General features: G+C 32.3%; 1 protein-coding gene across 1 annotated transcript in view; it reads left to right on the top strand.

Annotated features, from left to right (window-relative positions):
- Positions 1-18,212, top strand: part of Dgk (diacyl glycerol kinase 1) — a 71,140-nt gene extending 52,928 nt beyond the window's left edge. The window contains exons 4-24 of the mRNA XM_085188544.1: positions 4,139-4,212; positions 4,457-4,568; positions 5,245-5,359; positions 5,834-5,998; positions 7,020-7,142; positions 7,378-7,502; positions 8,385-8,461; positions 8,983-9,143; positions 9,535-9,648; positions 9,932-10,023; positions 10,314-10,454; positions 10,933-11,191; positions 11,318-11,404; positions 11,755-11,845; positions 12,194-12,296; positions 12,415-12,501; positions 12,898-13,053; positions 13,147-13,291; positions 13,642-13,710; positions 14,156-14,268; positions 14,687-18,212. Coding sequence (XP_085044670.1) covers positions 4,139-4,212; positions 4,457-4,568; positions 5,245-5,359; positions 5,834-5,998; positions 7,020-7,142; positions 7,378-7,502; positions 8,385-8,461; positions 8,983-9,143; positions 9,535-9,648; positions 9,932-10,023; positions 10,314-10,454; positions 10,933-11,191; positions 11,318-11,404; positions 11,755-11,845; positions 12,194-12,296; positions 12,415-12,501; positions 12,898-13,053; positions 13,147-13,291; positions 13,642-13,710; positions 14,156-14,268; positions 14,687-14,779 — 2,502 coding nt within the window. The 3' untranslated portion in view covers positions 14,780-18,212. The remainder of the gene's footprint in view (positions 1-4,138; positions 4,213-4,456; positions 4,569-5,244; positions 5,360-5,833; positions 5,999-7,019; positions 7,143-7,377; positions 7,503-8,384; positions 8,462-8,982; positions 9,144-9,534; positions 9,649-9,931; positions 10,024-10,313; positions 10,455-10,932; positions 11,192-11,317; positions 11,405-11,754; positions 11,846-12,193; positions 12,297-12,414; positions 12,502-12,897; positions 13,054-13,146; positions 13,292-13,641; positions 13,711-14,155; positions 14,269-14,686) is intronic.
- The last annotated feature ends 4,887 nt before the right edge of the window (positions 18,213-23,099 follow it).

Below are 23,099 nucleotides of genomic sequence, written 5' to 3'. Positions count from 1 at the left end.
GAGCGAACAAATGAAAATATTTAATTTTCCTTACTTAAAACCGAACTTCAGATGGTATTTTTGTAAAAAATACGTTACGGAGCGGAAAAAACGAATGGACAATTTTGTCGATTCCATTTTAATCTTACTTAGAACCTTAGCAATGACGTCACGGCCCATAGACATCTCGAAGCCATAAATTTCTATGTTCCCGTTATCCCCATTTATAGACGTGGGAACAGGAAAAAGTTATTACTTATAAGATTTTTTTATTTTTTTTATGAGTTATACTAATAGGTATTTTTTTCTTTAACTGAGTTAAAATAACAAAAATAGAAAATTCCCCATTGCATTGTAACCGAGTGGTGCGGAGTCTGATTTTAAACACAGTTGTTTTGGGTTCCATATCCACTTGAGGAAATGATTAAATTTAAATATTTTGTTATTTTCACGCTATGACCAGGGCGGGAAAATGAAAAAAAAAATTATGCTACTTACCATAGATTTTTTTTGCCAGTCGTGGCGAATGGATACAAGCTTTTGACTGTAAATGCGGCAGGTTGTGAGTTCGATTCCTGCTCGAGGAAATGAAATATTTGCTATTTTCACTTCCTCGGTTTGGGGCAGAGGCAAAAAGCACAGCATTGATTTCCACCACTCAACACGTAATACCTTTGAAATTCGGCGGTAAGTGCCAGAACGGGGCATTTTAACATTAGATTTCCTCTGCCTACCCTGCTATCCGGGTACAGCCTGAAATATATATTTTTTTTTGTAAATATATTGTAGTTATTTAACATAATACAACTTTCTATTAATCTCTTTATAATTATTTAAAGAACGCAACTTACGTGAGTTTCGTCTAATTTTGGAGCTTTACAGCCTTTTCACGGTAAATCCAAATGTCCATTTGTACAATGAGTATTTAGAAATACAAAACGTTTAAGTAAATAACTTAATTAATAATTGGTAGCTTTGGAACTATGTGTCAGTTATATCTAAGGCTTTTTTATTTTAAAATAAAAAATCTTTAATTTAGTAAAAAAAATACTTTCAAGTTTAACAATTCTTTTTGTAATCAACTTCTATATTTTAAAATCTTTTTGTATACAGATTTTTTAAATTGTACAACCTTAATATTTTGTTACTTATATTTTTTAGGTACCACCAGTAGCACCAGGACACCCTGAGGTGGTCATGGCTTACCTGTTACCTTAATTCCATGACCACAAACATCCTAAGTAATTGATAGCCAAAACTTGAGTGTCTCTTATTCTATCATTTAGAGTGTGAAACACAAGAAACATTTTACCTTAAAAGGGCATCTCTATAAATAGTTTCCGCGAAGACATTCAGCTTAATGAGAACAGATGGGCTAACGTGTCTTTATTAGGGTCTAAGGACCTATTCACATGTAGTGTTAAATGCTGATTTAGACTAACAATGTTTGTAAAAATGGTTTCTTTAGGCCGTCGTGGTGTAACGACACAGTGTCTAATTGTAAATAGCCCAAGATCCCAGAGCCGCCAGACCTACGTCATTTTAGCAAAGCTCAAATTTTGAGGACTATTAGTCTAATATGTAGTTAAGACAATATGCCTTCTCACTAACTTGAAAGTCTCCATGCATTTTTTTTAGCTGTTTGCACCTAGCAGCGTCAGCAGATCGGACCTAGAAACCTAGTGTTAAGATACCACGTTACCAATAAGACACTTCCATTGCCCACTTTCCTACGAATTCCGGAGGCATTACGTGTTATGTGGCGGTATAACTGTTGTTCTCGAAATAAAAAAAAAAATATAAATATATATATTTCAAGTACAAAACTTTAAAATAATGTGAAAAGTCATTCATTTTTATAAATACTTCCAAAGTTATAAAAGTTTAGGAGCGAGTTAGTAATTACTCAATTTGATTAATGATTCTGTTAAATAGGTACTTTTTATTTCATTGAAAAGTTTTATGGCAAGACTAAAATATTAAAAAATATTTTCTAATGTGGTTTTAATCATAAAAAAATCCATAATAACTATATTTTTTATATACTAACAATGGTGCCTGCAGACTGCAGTATGTAGTGTTTTGTATCTTTATTTAGCTTCAAACTATTATCCACAATTAGTAGGGAAGGTAGATGGAACCTAGCTTTAAAACTCCGTTCCCCAAACACCACCCAATTTTTGAGACATTGTGACGTGGAGGAGTGGATGTTAACACTTTGAGGAAATGTAAAAAATTAAATGGGAATCGAACCCACAATTATCATATATTTATTTTACATACGTGATATAAACACATATATGTATAATAAATCCACAATATTTAAGCGATGCAGAATAAATAAAAGATATAAAAATAAACATCCCGTCGAAACGGGCAGACGCCCTGAATATTTCTATTCGCTTTAAAAGCCGGTTGCCCAGCAACCGTTGCTAGGCGACACGCCATCTTTGATTCCAAGATTATTGCTCTGTTGACGCCGCCGTCTGAAAAATATACCTTTTAGGTTCTATAATATTATACTTTATTAAAAATATGTTATAAAAAATGTATTCATTAATTTACTTATAAAATATAATAAGTATTATAATTTTTACATCTTAGTGTTTGCAATCGTACGATAATTGGAGATTTTTTTGTAGGAATTTTCACAATTAAAAATTATGTTTTAATTTGCTGGTTTAGGACACACAAATTCGGTGTTAACTCTCTTCGCTCTTCGCTTTTCAAACAACGATTCTAATAATTAGTTAAGATGTAAGTGAAAAAAATAAATAAAATTAACTTTTAATTTGATATATCCTCTTGGATACTAGATATTAGATATCCTATAAAAATAATTGTAACAGAACAACAAATCCGACTTTGTAAAAGACAATAAAACCAATAACTTTTTTCTTTTTTATTTTGTCAAAAGTAATAAGTACAGAACAACTAAGTACATCATTGATATATGTTTAAAAATACTTATTTTTTTATACGCTACATTAAACAGATATACATACATAGACTCATAAACACATTACCCTCCTTTACGTTGAGCAATGATGTAAAAAGGACCAGTAAACATAAAAGTTTCATGTAAATCTTTTTTATATTTTTTGCTTGAAAATGAAAGAAACAATAGATGTTTTTTCATCTTTTCACATTTATAATATTAGTAGGACTTAAATCTTTATTTATAGTTCATTCATTTCTTTATATTGAATTCTTAGATAAAATTTCTTCCCAAAAATCGAAATACTTTAAGCTGAGGAGATCAAACGTACCCTGTCCTTTGAAGATATAGAAATAGATAACCTGAGGTCTTCATCTCTTTGACTGGGGCTTTTCAATGTCATTGTATAGACATCTAAAGAACTAAAAGGTTTAAATTTTATATACACTGTTAAGTAGTTAAAGATGTAAATCACTTATATATATAAAAATGTAAACAACTAAATGTGTTGCGAAGGGGGGTAAATGAAAATAATTTTATCAATCCCCTAACTGGTATTGAACCCACTACTTTATTAAGGTACATATATGAAGCTACACTACACAGCTATTACAATAATCCCGTGTTAAACAAAAGAAGTAGGCGCGTATATAACTTGTAGGAAGGATCTAGTATTACATAGTGATGTTTTATATCCTAACGGATACTAGTACCCGGCTTTATTTGCGTGGTATATAAAACGTAAAATCCCATTTTATACTACCTACCTACTACCCAAAGAGATTTCTTAGTGTTCATTCACACTACTGTGTAGAAGTTAAATTTTTATTAGGCCTGCTAGCTTTTACAGTGACACCGTGTACGAAGGAAAGAGGGTACTCTATCCTTAGAAAATTGCAAGCACTACGTGGCTGTTAGTCATCGACGTCAATCGGGCTGGACACCTTTCTGTAGAGAAACTCTGTACCCACTAAGAAACTCTATTTCCGTTAAGACATTCCTTTCCTCCACTTTCCGCCGAATGCTGTAGGCATTGCGTTTTGAGTGGCAGAACTCAATTTAGTCCACGATTAGTCACGTTACCAGAGCGAGGCAATGAAAATATTAAATATTTCATTTCCTCGAATGGGAATCGAACCCGCAACCCTCTCCTCTGTTATCCAATTTTTCACCTCGGCTTTCGGCCTCTGTTATCTAATTTTTATGTTTCATCCATTTCAGGATATCGACTATGAGGGTTTCCGGTGGTTTCTGGACACTTTCCTCGAAGTTACCACTCCGGATGAGCTTTCTAGGTATGTACTCATACTTATTCAGACTTAATTGGAGAACACGAGTACAGTAGCATTACAGCAGCAGCAGAACGAGGAATTAAGAAAATAATATTTCATTCTACTTGATGGGAATTGGATCCACAACCGACGCGTTTACAGTGGCATGCTTGTGCTCCTGCGCCATGACTGCCTCAATTCTTAATATTAAATATTCAGACCTTCAATCTATGTACCCTAATTTCTATTTCTATTTTTTCTTCCACAGGCATTTATTTCTCTCCTTTGTACGGAGAGACAAGAGGCCCGCTCTGCGTGAGATGGCGGCGGCCAGTTCCACCACAGCCTGTGCCGCTGTAACCGCCCATGCTGATCATCAAGTAAGGTTCAGTCAAAAAATTCATATATACATGTATTAATACATTAAATGTCATTATTAAAATTTATAAATTTTAGGTTAACTTGGCTTTTGCTAAATTTGTTTGGCTAATAATGACTTTAGCCTAATCTCCTGACATTAAATGTTTTGAAGCCATCGGCTGTTGACGGCGCAGCGTCACAGCATCTGACAGACAGCGCGATGGTTGAGAGTTTGTTTCACAATCAGGGGATTGAGTTTATTTATATTTTTATTTCCTCGCGCTGTTAACGTACCAAACTTAAATACCATCCACACCACCTGGATACGTGGCACTCCACTTCTGTGCGGTTTCGTAGAAATTTCCTTCCACGCGCAACCAAACTGTGGAATGGCCTACCCGCGGCAGTGTTTCCAGGTCGGTACGATATGGGTACCTTCAAAAAGCGCGTCTATCTCCACCTCAAAGGCCGGCAACGCACCTGTAGCTCCTCCGGTGCTGCACGGGGTCGTGGGCGGCGGTGATCATCATCAGGTGACCCGAACGCTCATTTGCCTTGTCCTTTTTCCATAAAAAAAAAACGTGGTAAAAGTCTCAAAAATCGGACGTAAAGTGGGGAGAGAAGTATCTTAACACTTATGTTCCTTCTGTTTAAAGCTGTGCCGTGAAACTACGTAACAAAACAAATATTTTTCAGGGCAAACTTAGCTTAGCTTCAAAGATACATGGACTGGCTGAGCGGCTGCAGCAATTGGGCAAGAGCTCTGGTGACTCTGTTGATGGTAGTGACAAAGGATCAAGAAGTAGAACTGGTACTTATATTTATATTTTAACAAAGAGATAGAGATAAAAAAATCTTACTTAATTGTTACCCGACTTTAAAAGAAAGAGATTATCACATTATAGGGACTTAATATAAATTATTGAGATGCATTCATTATTATTTAAATTAGACACAAGTATTTCAACTTACAAGTTTACATTAAACGTATTATTGTTTTGTTTTCAGCTGACAGGTATTTTAATTTATTTTTAAGAAATCTGAAAAAACGCACAAACGCCTGTTTATTTTAACTTAGGTCATACTTAGCTGTATAAATTGAAATATTGAATTTTTTAAATATATCATTTTTAGACTAACTTAGTTATGTTTAATTTTAAGATGTATAGTCTTAGACCTTTTTTTGCACGATGCGTGGAGATTGGAGTGTCTTACCACTAGGTTGCGTTATGAGTCTTTGAGGATCCCGAAGTGATTTGTGTCTACACTAATTATAATATTACAGGTAGTGTCCACCCGATGTTCTCCGTCACCACTCACCCGTCATATTCATCTCACGAACTATGCCTCGGTCGTTTGGAAACCAGCCCGAGCCACAGTCAGATGTCACGCAACTCCAGTAGAAAAAGCAGTAATTCATTACGAGTCAATCAGAGTACGAAAATTGAAGGTAATTTTAAATATAATTATGATTATACTAACGGACGCGCGCAGCTTCGCTTGCGTATTTAAGGGTGAATTCTAATAACCCATGAAACATGTGTTCAATGAAATATTTTTAAGAGTCTAAATTTCAAATTTTATAAAAATCGGTGGCGTTTTAAAGATTTTTCCATACAAACTTTCAACCCCTTATTTGCACCCTTAGGGGGTGAATTCTAGAAAACCATGAAAAATATGGTCAAATAAATATTTTTAAGAGTCTAAATATCAAATTTTATAAAAATCGGTGGCGATTTAAGAATTTTCCCATACAAACTTTCAACCCCTTATTTGCACCCTTAGGGGGTGAATTCTAGAAAACCATGAAATATGCGTTTAATTACATACGTTTAAGAGTCTGAATTTCAAATTTTATAAAAATTGGTGACGATTTAAAAAAAACCTATACAAACTTTCAGCCCCTTATTTGCACCCTTAAGGGGAGAATTCTAGAAAATGATGAAACATATGTTCAATTAAATACTTTTAAAAATCTAAATTTCAAATTTTATAAAAATCGGTGCTGATTTAATTTTTTTTCCGTACAAACTTTGAACCCCTATTTTACCCCTTTAGGGTTAAAATTTTCCAAAATACCTTCTTAGTGGATGTCCAGATTACGAAAGTAAACTTTTGTCCAAATTTCACGTTTCTACGCACAGCGGTTACGGCTGTGCGTGCGTCTTACCTCAGTCAGTGAGGACAAGTCCTTTTATATATATAGATTACTAAATACATTTTTATTTCGGCTTCGCCAGTTGGGTCAAATGAAAATAATTCAAAGTTGTTTATGACATAACTAAGAAATGGCATATTTATGGCACTTTTTAAGCGGTTAAAGTAAGATTCTGTGCAAACATTCTATGTGTGGTTTCATAGAAACAACAGTGGGTTTCAGCTCCTGCGGTCAGTAGTATAGCGTCTATATTTCCTCCATAAATGGACTTTACACGTACGTAATATACTGTAAAAATTATATTTATTTTTAGATTTTAAGCATTTAATGCGGCGTTCATCTACGTTAGAGGTCCATACAGCACGGGTTTCTCTAAAGGACATCGTATGCTACCTGTCTTTATTGGAAGCTGGCAGACCGGAAGATAAGTTAGAATGTATGTAACTTTTTTTTATTAAAAAATAGTTATTGTATTTACATCTCTTTCAAAATGTTAAGAAATATTTTTTAGTGCACTGGTAATATTTCCTAAATTAATAATGGAATCCATCAAATTCAATCAGGCACATACAAGCTACGTTACAAAATGGCATCATACGTTCAACTATTTTCTTCTAAAATTAAAAATGTCCTTCTAAATTTCTCAAGAAATTACATATTTTCGTTAATAGTTATGTTTCGCCTCTACGACACGGACGGCAACGGTGTTTTGGACACCAACGAGATGGACTGCATCGTCAATCAAATGATGACTGTGGCGGAGTACCTCGGGTGGGAGACGTCGGAGCTACGACCGGTTAGTATGTAAATAGTATGTTTTATAGCTTTTGAGTGGAAATAACTACTGTATGATATACATTCTAAGTGTCTAAAGTAAATCTTTTTTCTTCTGTTAACTTTCCTCTATAAATGGAAGATTTGATACAAAAATATTTTTTTCATGCTTTTTACAAAATTTCAATTTGAAGTAGAAATTCCTAAGATTAGCGCGGTCAACCAAACAAATTCTTCAGATTTATAATATTAGTATAGATCAACATTTGATTGTATTGATATTGGAATACACACTGAATTAAGCTCCATTATGTTATTCATTGTACAAACTTTTATTTGCTACTTCTAAAGAAATGAAATTTTAGCTAGTTATAAAATAGATGAAGATAATATTATAATGTTATGAATACACCGTTCAGCTCAACCCCGCTTAAATATAAATATGTATGTGAATATTCATGAATAGTAAAAGTACTAGAGTATATTTTGTATTATGAGAAATACGTATGAGCATAAGATATTAAAAATTCATATTTTTTTTTCCAAGAGAACTCTCACAGGAACTACACACAATTTTCTTTATAAAATAAATGTTTTTCTGTTAATATTTTTAATATAATTTAATATTGATATATTATTTCAGTATTGTGTATACAATTATCGTAGCACTGTGGGACAATGTAAGACACGACGGCAGTAGGTTCCATTCCCACTTAAGGGAATGCATTATTCTAATTTCGCTCGTTCTGGTAATAAGACAGAGTGCGACGTTGAATTTCGCCAATCCGGACGCTATGTCTTGATCATTGGGCGGTGCGTGGGGAATGAAATGTCTCATAACTGGGTACCCTTTGCCTATCCTGATATGCGTGAAGCTTTAAAAAATCTTATGTATCTGTTACAGATTTTACAAGACATGATGGTGGAAATAGATTATGACGCTGATGGTACAGTGTCTCTTGATGAATGGAAGAGAGGAGGGTATGTATACGTTGTTCGCGATAAATAAATATACTTATTTATATTATAGATGCAATAACCATATGAAACTGATACTTTAAAAAATATTGATATTAGCAAATAATATGCGATAAATCGTTCAGAAGAGGTCTCAATTAACATATTTGAATTAATTTAGTAGATATTTCTACTTTTTTTAAAAATTTAATTTAATTAGCCTACTAGCCACAAGGCTTCACCTTTATAATCAAATAAAATAAATTGTGTGTGACACATGACACATTTGTCATGTGTCACACACAACTCTACTCATTCTACTATTGTCCAAGGTACTAGGTCCAGTTTACATTGCAACCATTAACGTGATCTAATATAGCCTATAGCGCTGCTCGATAATTTAATCAATTATTCGTTTAAACCTAATGTCATCTTGGGCACAAGACTTTTCTGGGATGGACACGGACCACTCCACTCTTCCCCCATTCTCTACGTTCATGAAAATAAATAATCTGAAACCTGAAGTTTTAACTTTTAATTTACAGCATGACAACAATTCCTCTCCTGGTGTTATTGGGACTAGACACAAATGTTAAAGAAGATGGCGAACACGCGTGGCGTTTAAAGCACTTTAATAGACCTGCGTATTGCAATCTCTGTTTGAACATGCTCGTCGGTTTGGGGAAGAAGGGACTTTGTTGTATATGTAAGTGATTTGTTTTTTTTTTATTATTTAGCTTCTCGCTGTATCGCACACAGCAGGATAGGCAGAGGGAACCTAGTGTTAAGACACTCCGTTCCCCACTTTCTGCCGAATTCTGGCATTGCGTGTTGAGTAGCAGAACTCAACGCCGCGCTTTGCCTCGACACCAGAGCAAAGAAATGGAAATATAAACGTAAATAAATATTTCACTTCCGCGAGTGGGGATCGAACCCATAACCGTCGCTTCTGTGTAACTAAGCTAAGCTTAAAATCAAAAAAAATGTAAAGTTAGTGTCCAAAAAACTTTAAATTAGATAAAAAGGAGCGAAGAACGTTTTTAATTATTATTAATAATAGTATATACTTTAGTTATATTAATATTAATATTCCCCAGTTTGTAAGTTCACGGTGCATGAACGTTGCGTGCAGCGTGCCCCGGCGTCTTGTATCGCGACGTATTCTAAATCACGGAGAGCCCCCGCCACTTTGGCTCATCATTGGGTGGAGGGTAAGTTCTTTTTGTATAGTTAGTTAAAATAACTATAGTCTACTTAAATATAGTCAAATATACTTATTATTAATTTACTTAAGTATACCTAAGCCGCCTTCCGCCACTCAATGTAAAATGGATAAAAAGTTAATTTATTGTGTAATTTCAACAAAATATCAAAACAATGTTAAAACTGTTATATCTGTAAACACTTGTATAAATATATTTTTTTACATATAAAAATATAAACTTTTATAATTAAAATTATAATTTTTAGAAAATCTATAATTATTTATTTTAGGAAACTGTCACGGTAAGTGTGCGAGATGTCGGAAGAAGATCAAAGGTTATAATGGAATCACCGGCCTGCACTGTCGATGGTGTCATATCACTGTAAGTAACAACGTAATTAATTAATTATATTTATTTTTCCTAATTTGGTAATGTTTAGCGATTATTTAATAATATAGAAATATAATAAGTGTATATAATTGTTACAATTATTATCTAATTTGAAGAAAAACATAAAGGTTGACCATAAAGTAATAATAAATTTGCTTCAAAAATTTATCAGGAGCCTTTTAAGTTTTAAATCTTCCTACAACATTTAAATAAAGCTGTACACTTCTTAAATTAAAAAAAATATTTCTACTAACCCATAACACCAAATTTCCTTTGTCTAGCTTCACAACCGCTGCGTAGGAAGCGCAGGGGGAGCCTGTTCCTTAGGTCGTCACGCGAAACACATACTGCCGCCGACCGCCATCCGCCCGCTAGTCCTGGACAGGCAGAGGTCGCTGCCGCACCGACACTGTAGTGAAGCTGTAAGTGTTGATTGACTAATTTCTTTTTGCGTCACGCTGCATTCCGCATATATCGTGGTAGGCAGAGGGAACCTAATGTTAAAACGCTTGTTTAAGAGACATTGGGTGTTGAGAAGTGGATCTTGATACTGAGCTTTGTGGTCCTACTAGGTGGAAAATGAAGATAATTTATTGCCCCGAGTGAGAATTGAGCCCAAAACCATCGCGCTTACACTCACACCCTGTCCATTGCGCCAAGATGGTGGTCATAATATTTTATAATATTTTTTTATTTAGTACCAATAAATTGGTACTAAACCTACAATTATTTATATTTCGGTCGACGAATAGTAGGAGAAGGATTAGGGTTTCTGAACTTTTGCGCATTGTTGTATTGTATTGTATTATTATTATTATATAGTTATCTTCGACATGGCTAGGACTCGTCGACAGCACTGTAACACTTAATTATTATAGTCTTTACACATTTCTTTTACAGCAAACACTCCCAGTATCTCTCTCCCTACCCATCTCAATAGCAGCTACAACAGAAGAGAAAAGAGAAGAAAGAAAGGAAAAAGAACATCGGGCTCCACCTATTTCCTTTCAAATTACTCCACCAGAAGGAACCTGCCCTTTGCTGGTGTTTATAAATCCTAAATCTGGTGGAAGACAGGGCTCCAGGGTTTTAAGGAAGCTCCAGTATATTTTGAACCCTCGCCAAGTTCATGATATAGCGAAAGGAGGACCTATGCAAGGTTGGTTGTTTACTAATAATAAAACTTATTTCTACAACAATTCGAATATATTTCTTTACATATTTTATTCGCGTATATTATTTATTATTGAAGTTTGAATATTATTTAAAAAATAATAATTTCCAGGTCTACAGATGTTTAAAGATGTGAGAAACTATCGAGTGATATGTTGCGGAGGAGATGGCACAGTCGGATGGGTTTTAGAGACCATGGGTGAGTGTAGAATAAAAAAAATTGCTGAAAAAATACTCATTTTATTTAATTATTTCATATACTTTATGCTCTTATATTGGTATATTATATTTGTCACAGTGCCAATATAGTTGAGAGCGATGGTTATATATTCAAATCCATAGATTTCATAAATAAATCGCAGTGTCGTGTTTTGTTTCGTAAAACAATAGAATAAATATTCTGACAGATGTCAAAAAATATATGTAAAATTTAAACATTTTATTTTCACAAAATAAAAAATATTAAATTTAAAACTGATAAATTTTAACTCTGATTTATAAAATTTTGGTCTTTTTTTTATTTTAACTTTATTTTATTTACATTTATAGATAAAATCCAAATGGAAACTCAACCAGCTGTAGGCGTTATTCCACTTGGCACGGGTAATGATTTAGCCAGATGCCTACGATGGGGTGGCGGGTAAGAATCTTATGACAGCAACTTTCAACTACAAACACAACGGTTATTTCCTAGTTCTGATAAAAAACGCGGCGTTGAGACCCGCTACACAACAAACAGTGATGGAATAGGATGTTTCAATACTAGGTTCCTTCTACCTTCCGTGCTATATGCGGGATAGGTACAGCGTCAAACTAAAAAACGTTAAACTATTCTTTTGCCTTTTCACAAGAGTCCCAGGTTCCCTCTATGTTAAGAGTAAGAGGCTGCCCTCTTATATGTGGGATAAGGATGAAATGAAAAAAAAACAATACTTACATTTGCTGCTAATAATAAGCACTTTTCAATGTAACATTTTGTTTATTCAAGGTACGAAGGAGAATCTATTCATAAGATATTAGACAAGATTGCTCGAGCGAGTACAGTGATGATGGACAGATGGCAGATACACGTTGAAAACTCAACAGATGAGGTAAAATATTATCGGTGGAAGTTATGGGTTCAATTCCTTCTGCCTACCCTACGGGATTACCTTATGTGCGGGATACAGCGTGAAGCTTGTTTATATAAATTGATTCTTTTTATTTCAGTGCGAACACGTACAGATGCCGGACTCAGCGCCGCACCCGACGACCGTCCCCTACAATATCATCAATAATTATTTCTCTATAGGCGTTGTAAGTAAGAATTAATATACTTTTTAGTTAACTATAATCTGTAATATATTCGTTTATTTCGAAACTAAAATAAAAAAATGAGAATGTCTTCCATACATGTAAATGACACTTCTAAAACATTTAGAATGAAAAGAAATTTAAAATGATAACTACTTCTGAAGTGGTAGAACTTAATATTTCCAGACTCAACGTCGCTTTTTATGTTTCTGGAACAGTAAAGTGATATTGCTTTCCTTCTAATGGAAATTGAACCGATAACCATGAGGGTTACAGTTAGACACAGTACCACAGCGCCGCGATGATGCCAACAATTTGAAGTCTCATTTGAATCCCACTCGAGGGACTCTAAAAAAATTGTTTATTTAATCATAATAAAGTTTTCTTATATATTTCCAGGACGCAGCAATATGCGTGAAATTCCACACAGAAAGGGAACGCAATCCCGACAAATTCAGTTCACGAATGAAAAATAAACTGTGGTACTTCGAATTCGCTACGTCCGAACAATTTGCTGCTAGTTGCAAGAATTTGCATGAAAATATTGATATAGAGGTAAGTCTCTCTATGAATGCAGTTGATTCCTTTTTATTTGCAATTTTTATAGTTAACTTTTTGTTTTTTAATAAGTAATTTTCATTTTTCCAGTGTGATGGGTCATCGTTAGAGCTAAATAAAGGTCCGGCGTTACAAGGAGTGGCGTTACTAAACATACCATATGCTCATGGTGGTTCTAATTTGTGGGGGGCGAGTGGGGCACATCGGCGGGGAAGGTTTCCTAATGCACAACAAGGTAGATTTTTTTTATGTGCAGGGTAGGCAGAGTAAACGCTGGGTTAAGAGACTCCATTCTTTATTTTCTCCCCCAATTCCATATATTACATCATCAGTGGCGGAACTTTTCCGCTCAGTTTTCTCGAGCGGAAAAAAATATAATTTAATTACCATCAAAACCCAAGACCACCAATCTGCTTTTTTATAGCACTAAGAACAGTGCTTCCTCTTACACAACATATTTTATTTTACGCTGATATATTAAAATCAGTTATACAAAATCTATTTTTGTAATACTTAACCCTCAGAGAACTTAAACCTCAGAAAAATATTTTTCCTTAATGAAACGTCATAATTTCCTTATTACAGATATTGGAGACAAACTCATAGAAGTTATAGGATTGGAGAACTGCTTGCATATGGGGCAAGTTAGAACTGGTAAATAGATATATATATTTTTTATTATTTTTTAATCTTTTCTTAGTTTCGTTTCTGCATATAGCAGGGTGGGCAGAAGGGCAAGTATCATAAATTCTCGTGGTATTGTGAGTTGAGCAGTTGAACTCAACGTCGCGTCTTGCTTTATTACCAAAGTGAGGAAATAAAAATAAGAAATATTTAATTCCCCCGAGTAGGAATTGAATCCAACTGTCCGTTTACAGGTCACGCCACGTTGGCCTCATTAGATTAGATATCGATGTATTTATTTCTAATTTGCTCCTACTTGGATAAAAATACAAAGCTTTATACTAAGCCTAGACTAAAAAATAAAAATTACAAACTATACGCTATCTGAAACAGTTTATTCCAGATAACGTATATCTTAAAATTTTTCGGTAAATGTAATGTTATTTAAAATATATACTTTTAAATAATAAAACAGGTCTTCGAGCGTCAGGTAGGAGATTAGCACAATGCAGTTCAATAACCATAACTACGAAGCGCACTTTCCCGATGCAAATCGACGGCGAACCATGGATGCAACCACCTAGTAAAGTAAGATTTAGTTAGCTTTACCCTTTTTCCGGATAGGAGGATGAGTAGAGAGATTGTAGTGTCAAAAGTCAAAATATTCAGTTCCCCTCGTTCTTGTTCTGCTATTATTCGAGAAACTCTACGCCACGCTATGTTATCAGAATAAAAAAAAAATCCATATTTATTTTTACTATTTATTATTATTAAAATCATTTAGAGCTGAGAACTGAACTTTTAACAAATACGTGAAATATATTTACTTTTTAGGAGAAAGGCCAAAAACAGTTTTTCATGTTGAAATAACTTTAAATAGCTTAGTACACATATATTATTTTTTCAATAGCAAATATAAATCATATTTAACAATTATATTAATCTTGTTGTTTATAATTATTAAATATATAAAAAACTCTAGGTATTTTTTTTGTACTTTTTCTAGATAACAATAACACACAAGAACCAAGTGCCAATGCTGATGGGTCCAGCGCCGGAAAAGGGGAGGAGCTTCTTCAAGCTCTTCACACATTGTTAGATTGTTCATTCCATACAATTACATACATATTTATTAAACATACAAATGACAGGTGAACGGTTTTTTTGTGTACATATATTTATTTATTTGGTATGAAAATATTGGTTTATATTTCAATTTAAAAAAACGAGGAAACAAAAAATACCCAATGAATTTGTGTGTCAAATAAATATTTTATTATTTTTATAATTGTTAAACTTAGCTTATTTTATTTATTTTATGTTTTGTTTCTGTTTTAAAGATTATCTGTGGGTACGTAAATGAAAAATATAAAATTTATTTGTCTAAATGTTAATTAATGCTGTATATGTAATGGCATATAGATACACAAACATGTATTTAAATGTGTATGTATTAATTTATTGTATTTTATTTGACTTATTATTTCTAGATAATTTGTTAGTTCTAGATATTTTTTGTTATATACAGAACTTAAAAATATACTACAACGTAAAAGACTACAACCTACTAAATAAGCTTTTTAAAGTCAATATTTTGTGCTTATGTCCTAGTGAAGCTTAACATCGTACCAATAATGATACGTCCATTTTCGCGAAATTTATTATTATTATAGTAAAATACATGTAATCAGGATTTTCTAGATTTTGCATAAAAATAGATCGTATACATTATATAGATAATAGATAAGCGCACATTTTTTTATTTAAATGTTGCTTAAATTTAATTATCAATGCGGCCCTGTCTCCCCACTCGCTGATAAGTTCTTGTTAATTCCCTATTAACACTAGACTAGGTCGTCGTGGCACTGTGGGACCGATATTAAATGTAAACGTCACTGTTACAGCTTCGATTCTCACTCGATAAAAATGTTATATTTAATTTATTCTTATTTGCCCATTCTGATAGATAGAAGCTGTAAAATATATTCTGACACCTATTTTATAAATGAACAATAACTTATCAGTTAGTTAGGAAATCAAATTTAAGTATTGCATTTTAATATAGGCATTTAAAAAAGACTTCAGCTGTTTTTTGATGTATTTTTTATCTATATTTAATAATATTTTTTTATTGCTTGATAATAGTATTATTTGGCGTTTTTAGTACATATTTATACAGAAATGCAATTTTTTTTATTATATTTAAAACCTAGATTAAACTTAATGTTGTAGAGTATTATAAATATATTTCAAGTTAGTCTAATTTTATGGTTAATGCCAAAATTAACTCATAAGTTATTTTTAGGAAATATCCTAATTGTAATTGTTATACCGTACATAAGTACTTCTTTTTTTTTATTTTTTATATATTTTGCACTATTTTCGTGGATACGATTAAGTTTACGTCTTTTTTTTATTAGCTTCAAGTAAAATTATTTATGCTATTGTTATGATTAACAAATACATATATATAAATACTGCACGTCATATATAGTTTGATATGATAAATTTTAATCTACACTAAGGAATGCAGATATAAAAAAATATTTTACACAAATAATTTTTTTCCAGTGTACAATTTTCCTAAAAAATCGAGGTATATTACGAATTTAAATGTAAACAGATAGTACTAAATTACTAAAAAAATAGATCTATATATCTATCTATATGTGCCAATTGAAAAAAGTCTAAATTGTCTATGGTATGAATTTTTTTTTAACGTCATAATTTTTACCATCAACTTTACTTATGTAAGTATATTATTATGACAAAGATCAAAATATAAAATGTCATTATTCTCATTTTATTAAAGTTTTGACACTTCATTTACTAATAACTCATATCTCATTTACGGGTTTATTATATTTTATAATTGTATAATATTTAGAATAAATTGTTAGATTTAAAAGAAATAGCTTCATTATGTATATTAAAATAGGATGTATAGGACATTTACGTTAGTCTCAATCATCCTTTATTAATAATTATTATTTAATTGAAAATATTTTCATATTGTAAATTTGAGAAATACATTTTTTTACTTTTACTTTATCGTTTATTTTTTTGTGAAGTGAAGTGAAGCTATTTTTATGAATGTTTTCTTATACAAGATGAATTTTGAACTATGGGAATCTTAAACTAAAAGAAGAGCATTCTAAATGGAGAAAAATCGTGATTGAGGGGGGGAAACTGGATAGAATGTATTAGATTTTTTCTCCACTCACTGACTCACAAAATTCTTCGAGTTATGGAATATTCTAGTGTGTACATAATTTAATAGATATATTAATTTATGATGTCATTAAAATAATGTTAAAAAAAATAATAAGTAAAATATCTTGAATTAAAACGTTAATTTTGTTATTTGTTTTGTTAATATCTGTAACTTTAAGTAAGTGTTAATCGTTTAAATATACTGTTATTTATTAAAGTCTTACAATGTCAATCTGTTAATACAAATTGCAAAATTTAATTGACAAATTTACTTACTATGAAAATAAAATCTTATTTTCATAATTAAGATGTTATATTAAGAAAAGGTATATCTTATTTTCACAATTAAGATTCTTTTTACTGATATTGTGTATAAAAGCTACTTCTAAAAGCTATAGTTTCTATACAGAATTTATTCTACGACATTCTAAGTATGTATACCTACATATTAAATTACCATAAACAAAAAAGAAAACTAAATGAAAATAACAGAATAATGATCATAATTATAAGGCATATAGGAAATTGTTATTTATGAATGTGAATATTTATTACATTAACACAATAAATTAATTATTAATGTATATCTGTTGTATGTCTGAATGTTTTTAGATAATCTGTGGTCGTCAGATATATTTTTCGTTATTTTAAAAGTACTGCTCTTTTTAGAGATTATTGTTAAAAAAATACAGTCCTTGAGTAAAACAAGTTTTATATTAAAGTATTTACTATGCTACATATATTTAAAATAAGATAAGTAATTAAAGTCATCAAGATAAGATTTTTAATTAAAAATCATACCTCAAAACAATGCAGCAAGAATAAAATCCAAATAAATCTTCTCCACCTAAATGACGACAACCTGTTCTGGTGTTACACTGGGTCGGTGGTGGCAGTGATAACTTCGCATCGGGTGACTTTTATTTTATTTTCTAATTCAAGAAATATTTTTATATTGCAACAATTTAAAGTAAAAAAAGAAAAGAAGAAGAGTAAGTATTGTTTGTTTGTTCCCCAGCAGAACTGCCTTCCAAGCCAAGTTTTATGTTCATTCGAGGGTTCAAAATTTCCTGTAAATTTTGTTCTATTAAAATAAAAATACATATTTTTATTTGAACTCCTGACGACCTCTTATATAAGTAATTTGTAACATTTAAATGAATGTATTTGTTCTAATATAAGAATTTAGCGTCGCGAAAAACAATTATAAATCTGTGCAAGCTTTAATAGTGTTAAGAGATATTTATTGTAATTATATTACATTATTGATTGAATATGAATATTATTGTAACGATTATTATATGTGCAATAGAAAAATTGTATTGAGTTTTATTTTAATTACCCGACTGCCGGAGGCTCATGATTTGTTTTGTTTTACAGTGTGGCTATGAGACCAGTCGTGGAATAGGGGCACAAAGTGTGACGGTAAACGCGACAGGTTGCAGGTTCGATTTCCACCCCTGGAAACGAACACCAGAGCGAAAAAATTTAAATATTTTATATTTTCATTTCTTCGCCTCCACAAATCCAGGAATCAGCGGAAAATGGGGAACGGAATGTAATAACACTAGGTTCCCCTTGCCTACCTTGCTGTGTGCGGAATACAGAGTGACGATAAAATAAATGTCGGGATCGAACCCACAGCCGTGTGTGCTGTGCCGCTGCACCACGACGCCCTCACCCACATTTTGAAGACACTCAAGGCTCAAGTCAATTTTTGGATATAAGTTTTGCAGTGCTAACTATAATAAGCTGCGTTTTAATAGGACATAATAGTGACATATTATTTTTCCTTTTTTTAATTAATTAAAACTGCATTAAATACACAAATGTGTAAATAATATTATACTAAATCACGTAAGTAACTGGAGGCTAGACCCCCCCCCCTAAATACGAGTATATCTCTAGATATAGATACGCCTACAAATGGGCAATTTGATGAAAATACAGTAATTATTGTGATTAATCAATATTAATTAACGATACTATAAGCGTTGCACTTCCCTCGCGCAACGTTAGGCTTTCGTAACTGGACAATTAGTGTTGAAAGAAATATGCCTACAATTAAAATCGAATGTGATAATTACTACATTCTGTCTTGGTAGACTTGGCATGGTACATCGACGGTAGTGAGTTCGGTTCCCACACGGATATTTTTTTTTTTTTTTTTTCTATATTAATAGACAAACCGTGGCGTTAAGCTCCTCTCAACATACAGTATCTCAAAAATTACACGGTGCGTTGAAAACGGAGTGTCTCAACACTAAAATCTCTCTGTCTATTCTACAATATTCGAGATACAGCATTAAACTTTTTATTTTTTTTTATTCTAGACAAATATATTCTATGACTAAACGAGTCACTAAGCTGTCTTACTATAAAATAGATATCTAAGATCCAAAAATATATAATTTACCACTGAGCCACTAGGTTTTTATATGCACTTGAATTGACGTTTTGTATTGTAATTAGCATACAATAATCATTGTTGCGTCAATATTTAAGTATTAGATGACAGGTATCATTTTTCACTAGCGTTTGCCCGCGACTTTTGGAGGTTACTAGTATATTATTAATGGTGGAACAAACCACGACGTTCTATTGAACAAACGATGTATCAGATTCGGACGGAATGTGGAGAATTAAGATTGAAATTTAATACAAAACTGTTCTAACTTCTAGTCAAATTTTATATTTGTAGGTCCATGGGAAATACCCTATTGATTTTGATTATGAGGCGAACAACTATGTTGATGCGTATGTTATGATGGCGTTGACTTAAAAGTTTCATTTTTTTTATGTTCTCAGGGACTAGAATAGTCAGTACAGTATAGTCTAGACTAGAATATTTGATATTAATTTCAGCTTGTTACCTCCGAGTAATCTCGAGATAAATGTTCTTGACAGACCGACAGATGGACGACAAAGTAATCCTATGAGGGTTCCATTTTTTCGTTTTGGGGTACGGAACCTTAAAAATAATCAAAAGATTTAGTTTTAAATAAAAAGAAAGAAAACATTTTTATAATATCTAAAAGGAGAAGTATCAACACAAACAGTCAAACTACAATTTTATTATAATTATATGTAAATAATTAGCAATTATTTTGATTGTTACAACGCGACCTTTTGGAGTAGAAATGCGATGGGCGGGTACGATTAGTACTGAGGTCGTTCGACATTCTTGCTTACGGCTTGACGACTGATGTTAATTTAAGAAAATGTAAAAAAAAAAAAAAGTTTGAACATAAAGAAGAAAAATTTGAATTTTCGTCTATCGTCATCTAAACAAAATGTTTGATGCAATTTAAAGGAATGCTTTAAAAATGAAATTGTTATTAAAAAGATAGTGATCTTTGCATTTATATTTATCATAATGTAATGCTTTAAATTAAAACATCTCAATATGGTAAATAGTAATATAGCACGGAAATGGTTTTAATTTCTCATGTCATTTCTAGAAGATGTAATTTACAAATATATGTATTTAGTAAAAAGTAATTAATTTAAGGTTTAGTTCGTTTATTATTTAACGTATTGCTTTCTTGGAATTTTTTTTTTAAAGGGCCGGCATAGGAAGCCTCGGCCCATATTTATAAGTAGCTCCTAACTCTGAGATCGATCTCAAAGGTCAGGCCAGTTTACAAATATGGGACCTAGTGTCTAACACTCCGTCCCCCACGTTCCACCCAATTTTCGAGACAATGAGTGCCGTAACTCAACGCAGGACTTTTTCTTGTTCTCAGACCGAGAAATTAAAAAAGGCAATCCCCACAGTGTCCATCGAACCCACATCAGTCGCGTTAACATTTGGATGCTGTTCCGGCGGCTCCATAACGTAGTTTAAAATACTATTTAAGTAGGTACTTTAAATAGGATATTTAAAAGAGATCGGCCACTTTTTTTTAAGAAAAGTAGAAAGACAAATCTCAGCGCTAAATGCGGGAACCCAGAGTATTTTAACAATAAATTCTCTCACCCGACCCTATTATACGCGGGATACGACGAGAAACTAAAAAAAGCACTTAATTATTTAAAATATTTATTTAGTACACTAACCCTTAATTAATATAAGAAGCATTACAGGTACCCAACAAATAGCTTTCTTCCTTTTGGGTGTCGCTTGGATCGCATCCTTGACATTATATGTATATCGTAAGTAAGTATGTATGTGGAGTACAGCAACCGGTTACATTGTACCGTGGACTGTACTATGCAATACGTGGTCAAAAATATATTAATATTGAAATAACTTTTTTTATTTTTTTTTAATTAGCAAGGTAGCAAGGTAGGCAGAGGGAACCTAATGTTAAGACATTCTGTTTCCCACTTTTTGCTGAATTTTCTAAGCATTACATGTTTAGTTAAGAAATGAAAATATTAGTAAATAATAATTTATTTCCTCGTGCAATTGCACTTGCGGAAGCGGTTGCAGGTACGGTGGGTTACGTCACTTTTTCAAGGATTAATCTTACTACCTACGATGTAACCCACTGTACATACGCTATTTTGATATTCTATACGCGTATTTTTAATCTAGTTTTAACGTGTCGTCTCATGTGCGTGATCAAATAGAAATAATGAAGTCATTTGTATTGTTCCTCTATAATGATGAGATTTCTCAATTCAAACCAAGAGTTCCTGAGTTTAGCTCGTTAAAACAAACAAACTCTTTAGCTTGACAATATTAAATACATATTTACTTTATATTACATAAACTCTTCCAACAATTAATTACACCTCGTCGGCACCTACAAAAATACGCCACTTTATAGGCCGAGAGCTCGATGTTAATGTAAATTTATTGTCATATTATAGACCAGGGGCTGGTTGCAGTTATCATAATGAAATCTGAATCAATTCATTTAAGTGATTTTAAAACAACATTGTCGGAATAACGTCTAATTTATGAGTTAGGACGAGGAAAACTGCATAATATACACATACATAATATTTGCATTAATTAATTAAGATAAATGTATTAATTGAGTGTGTATAACATATGAGGTTATGAGTTATTTTAAGATTTACAGTACTAAAGGACATTTTTTCAGTTTCACTTTATATCCCACATATGGAGGTGGACAGAGGGAACCTTGAATTAAGATACTCCCATAGCCGCTATCCGCCAAGTTTTCGGGATATGACTAGGCGAGTGACAGAACTAAACGCCTCGTGTTATTATCAAACAAAACTATTTCATCCAGTAAAGCACATACCAAAGTCTCCGATAAGGAATTATTTAAAAAAAAAGTATATACAAGAAAAGATAAATGAATATATTGTATTGTTTTTAACATACATAAGAAAGCGAGCTACATACCAACATGTAGTTAAAAATACTTGTTAATTAAACATGTAAAGATAAATACCTACGATAGTGAAAAAAAGATCTAAAACACCTTAAATGTCATCCGTTCAACCCAGGAAATGTACTGAGTACATTCAGAATGGACATAAAAACTAACTAATATGTCTCGTCGTAAGTTTTGTTTTTTTTTTGAGGAATATATTCGTACTTACTTGTATAGAATACTATTCAAAGTAATGGCCGCCAGCAATTTCAATTTAAATTTAAATTCGAGAGAATAAATTATTTTTATTTCCTCTAAAAGACAAAGACGGTGATGAATTCTGCCACTCAACACGCAATATTTAGAATATTGGAAGGACATTGGAGATTAGATTGTGTAGAATCTCTCTACCTACCCTACTATATACGGAAAATTTAAATTACCTTTTCCCCTATCCTTTTTTCCGTTCAGTAACGTCAGTTATATTATATACAGGATGTCACTCAACAGTTGAACGGTTCCGGATGAAAACTTCGATACCTAAATATGTATTTAAACCATGGAATGCTTAGTGATTTTTTAAATTGTTTTCAGCTATACTTAATTTGGCAGTAAAGATTAAAGAAAGGTTTAGTCCGATCTTTAGTTTCAGTCCAAATTCGAAACACTGCGTTGCAATTGGCGGAACTGAACACCGCGTTTAGTTCTACCAGAGCCGAAAAATGAAACTAATTAATTTCCCCTGGCTGAACATGAATCTACTATCACGTTTAAAGACAGAGGTGGCTCTACTGCAATACGATGGCATTAAAGTATTATAATTTTTATTCCATAATAATTTTTTTATAGATTCGGTGACATTTACTCATATAAAGTAAAGTGATAGCGAATTATTTAAATAAATACATATCA

The sequence above is a fragment of the Heliconius melpomene genome, chromosome 7, assembly GCF_056956725.1.
Source record: "Heliconius melpomene rosina isolate 202511_hmr_F chromosome 7, ASM5695672v1, whole genome shotgun sequence".
Taxonomy (NCBI): Eukaryota; Metazoa; Arthropoda; class Insecta; order Lepidoptera; family Nymphalidae; genus Heliconius; species Heliconius melpomene.
Note: the sequence above shows the minus strand (reverse complement) of the source record. Positions and strands in the feature narration are given on the sequence as shown.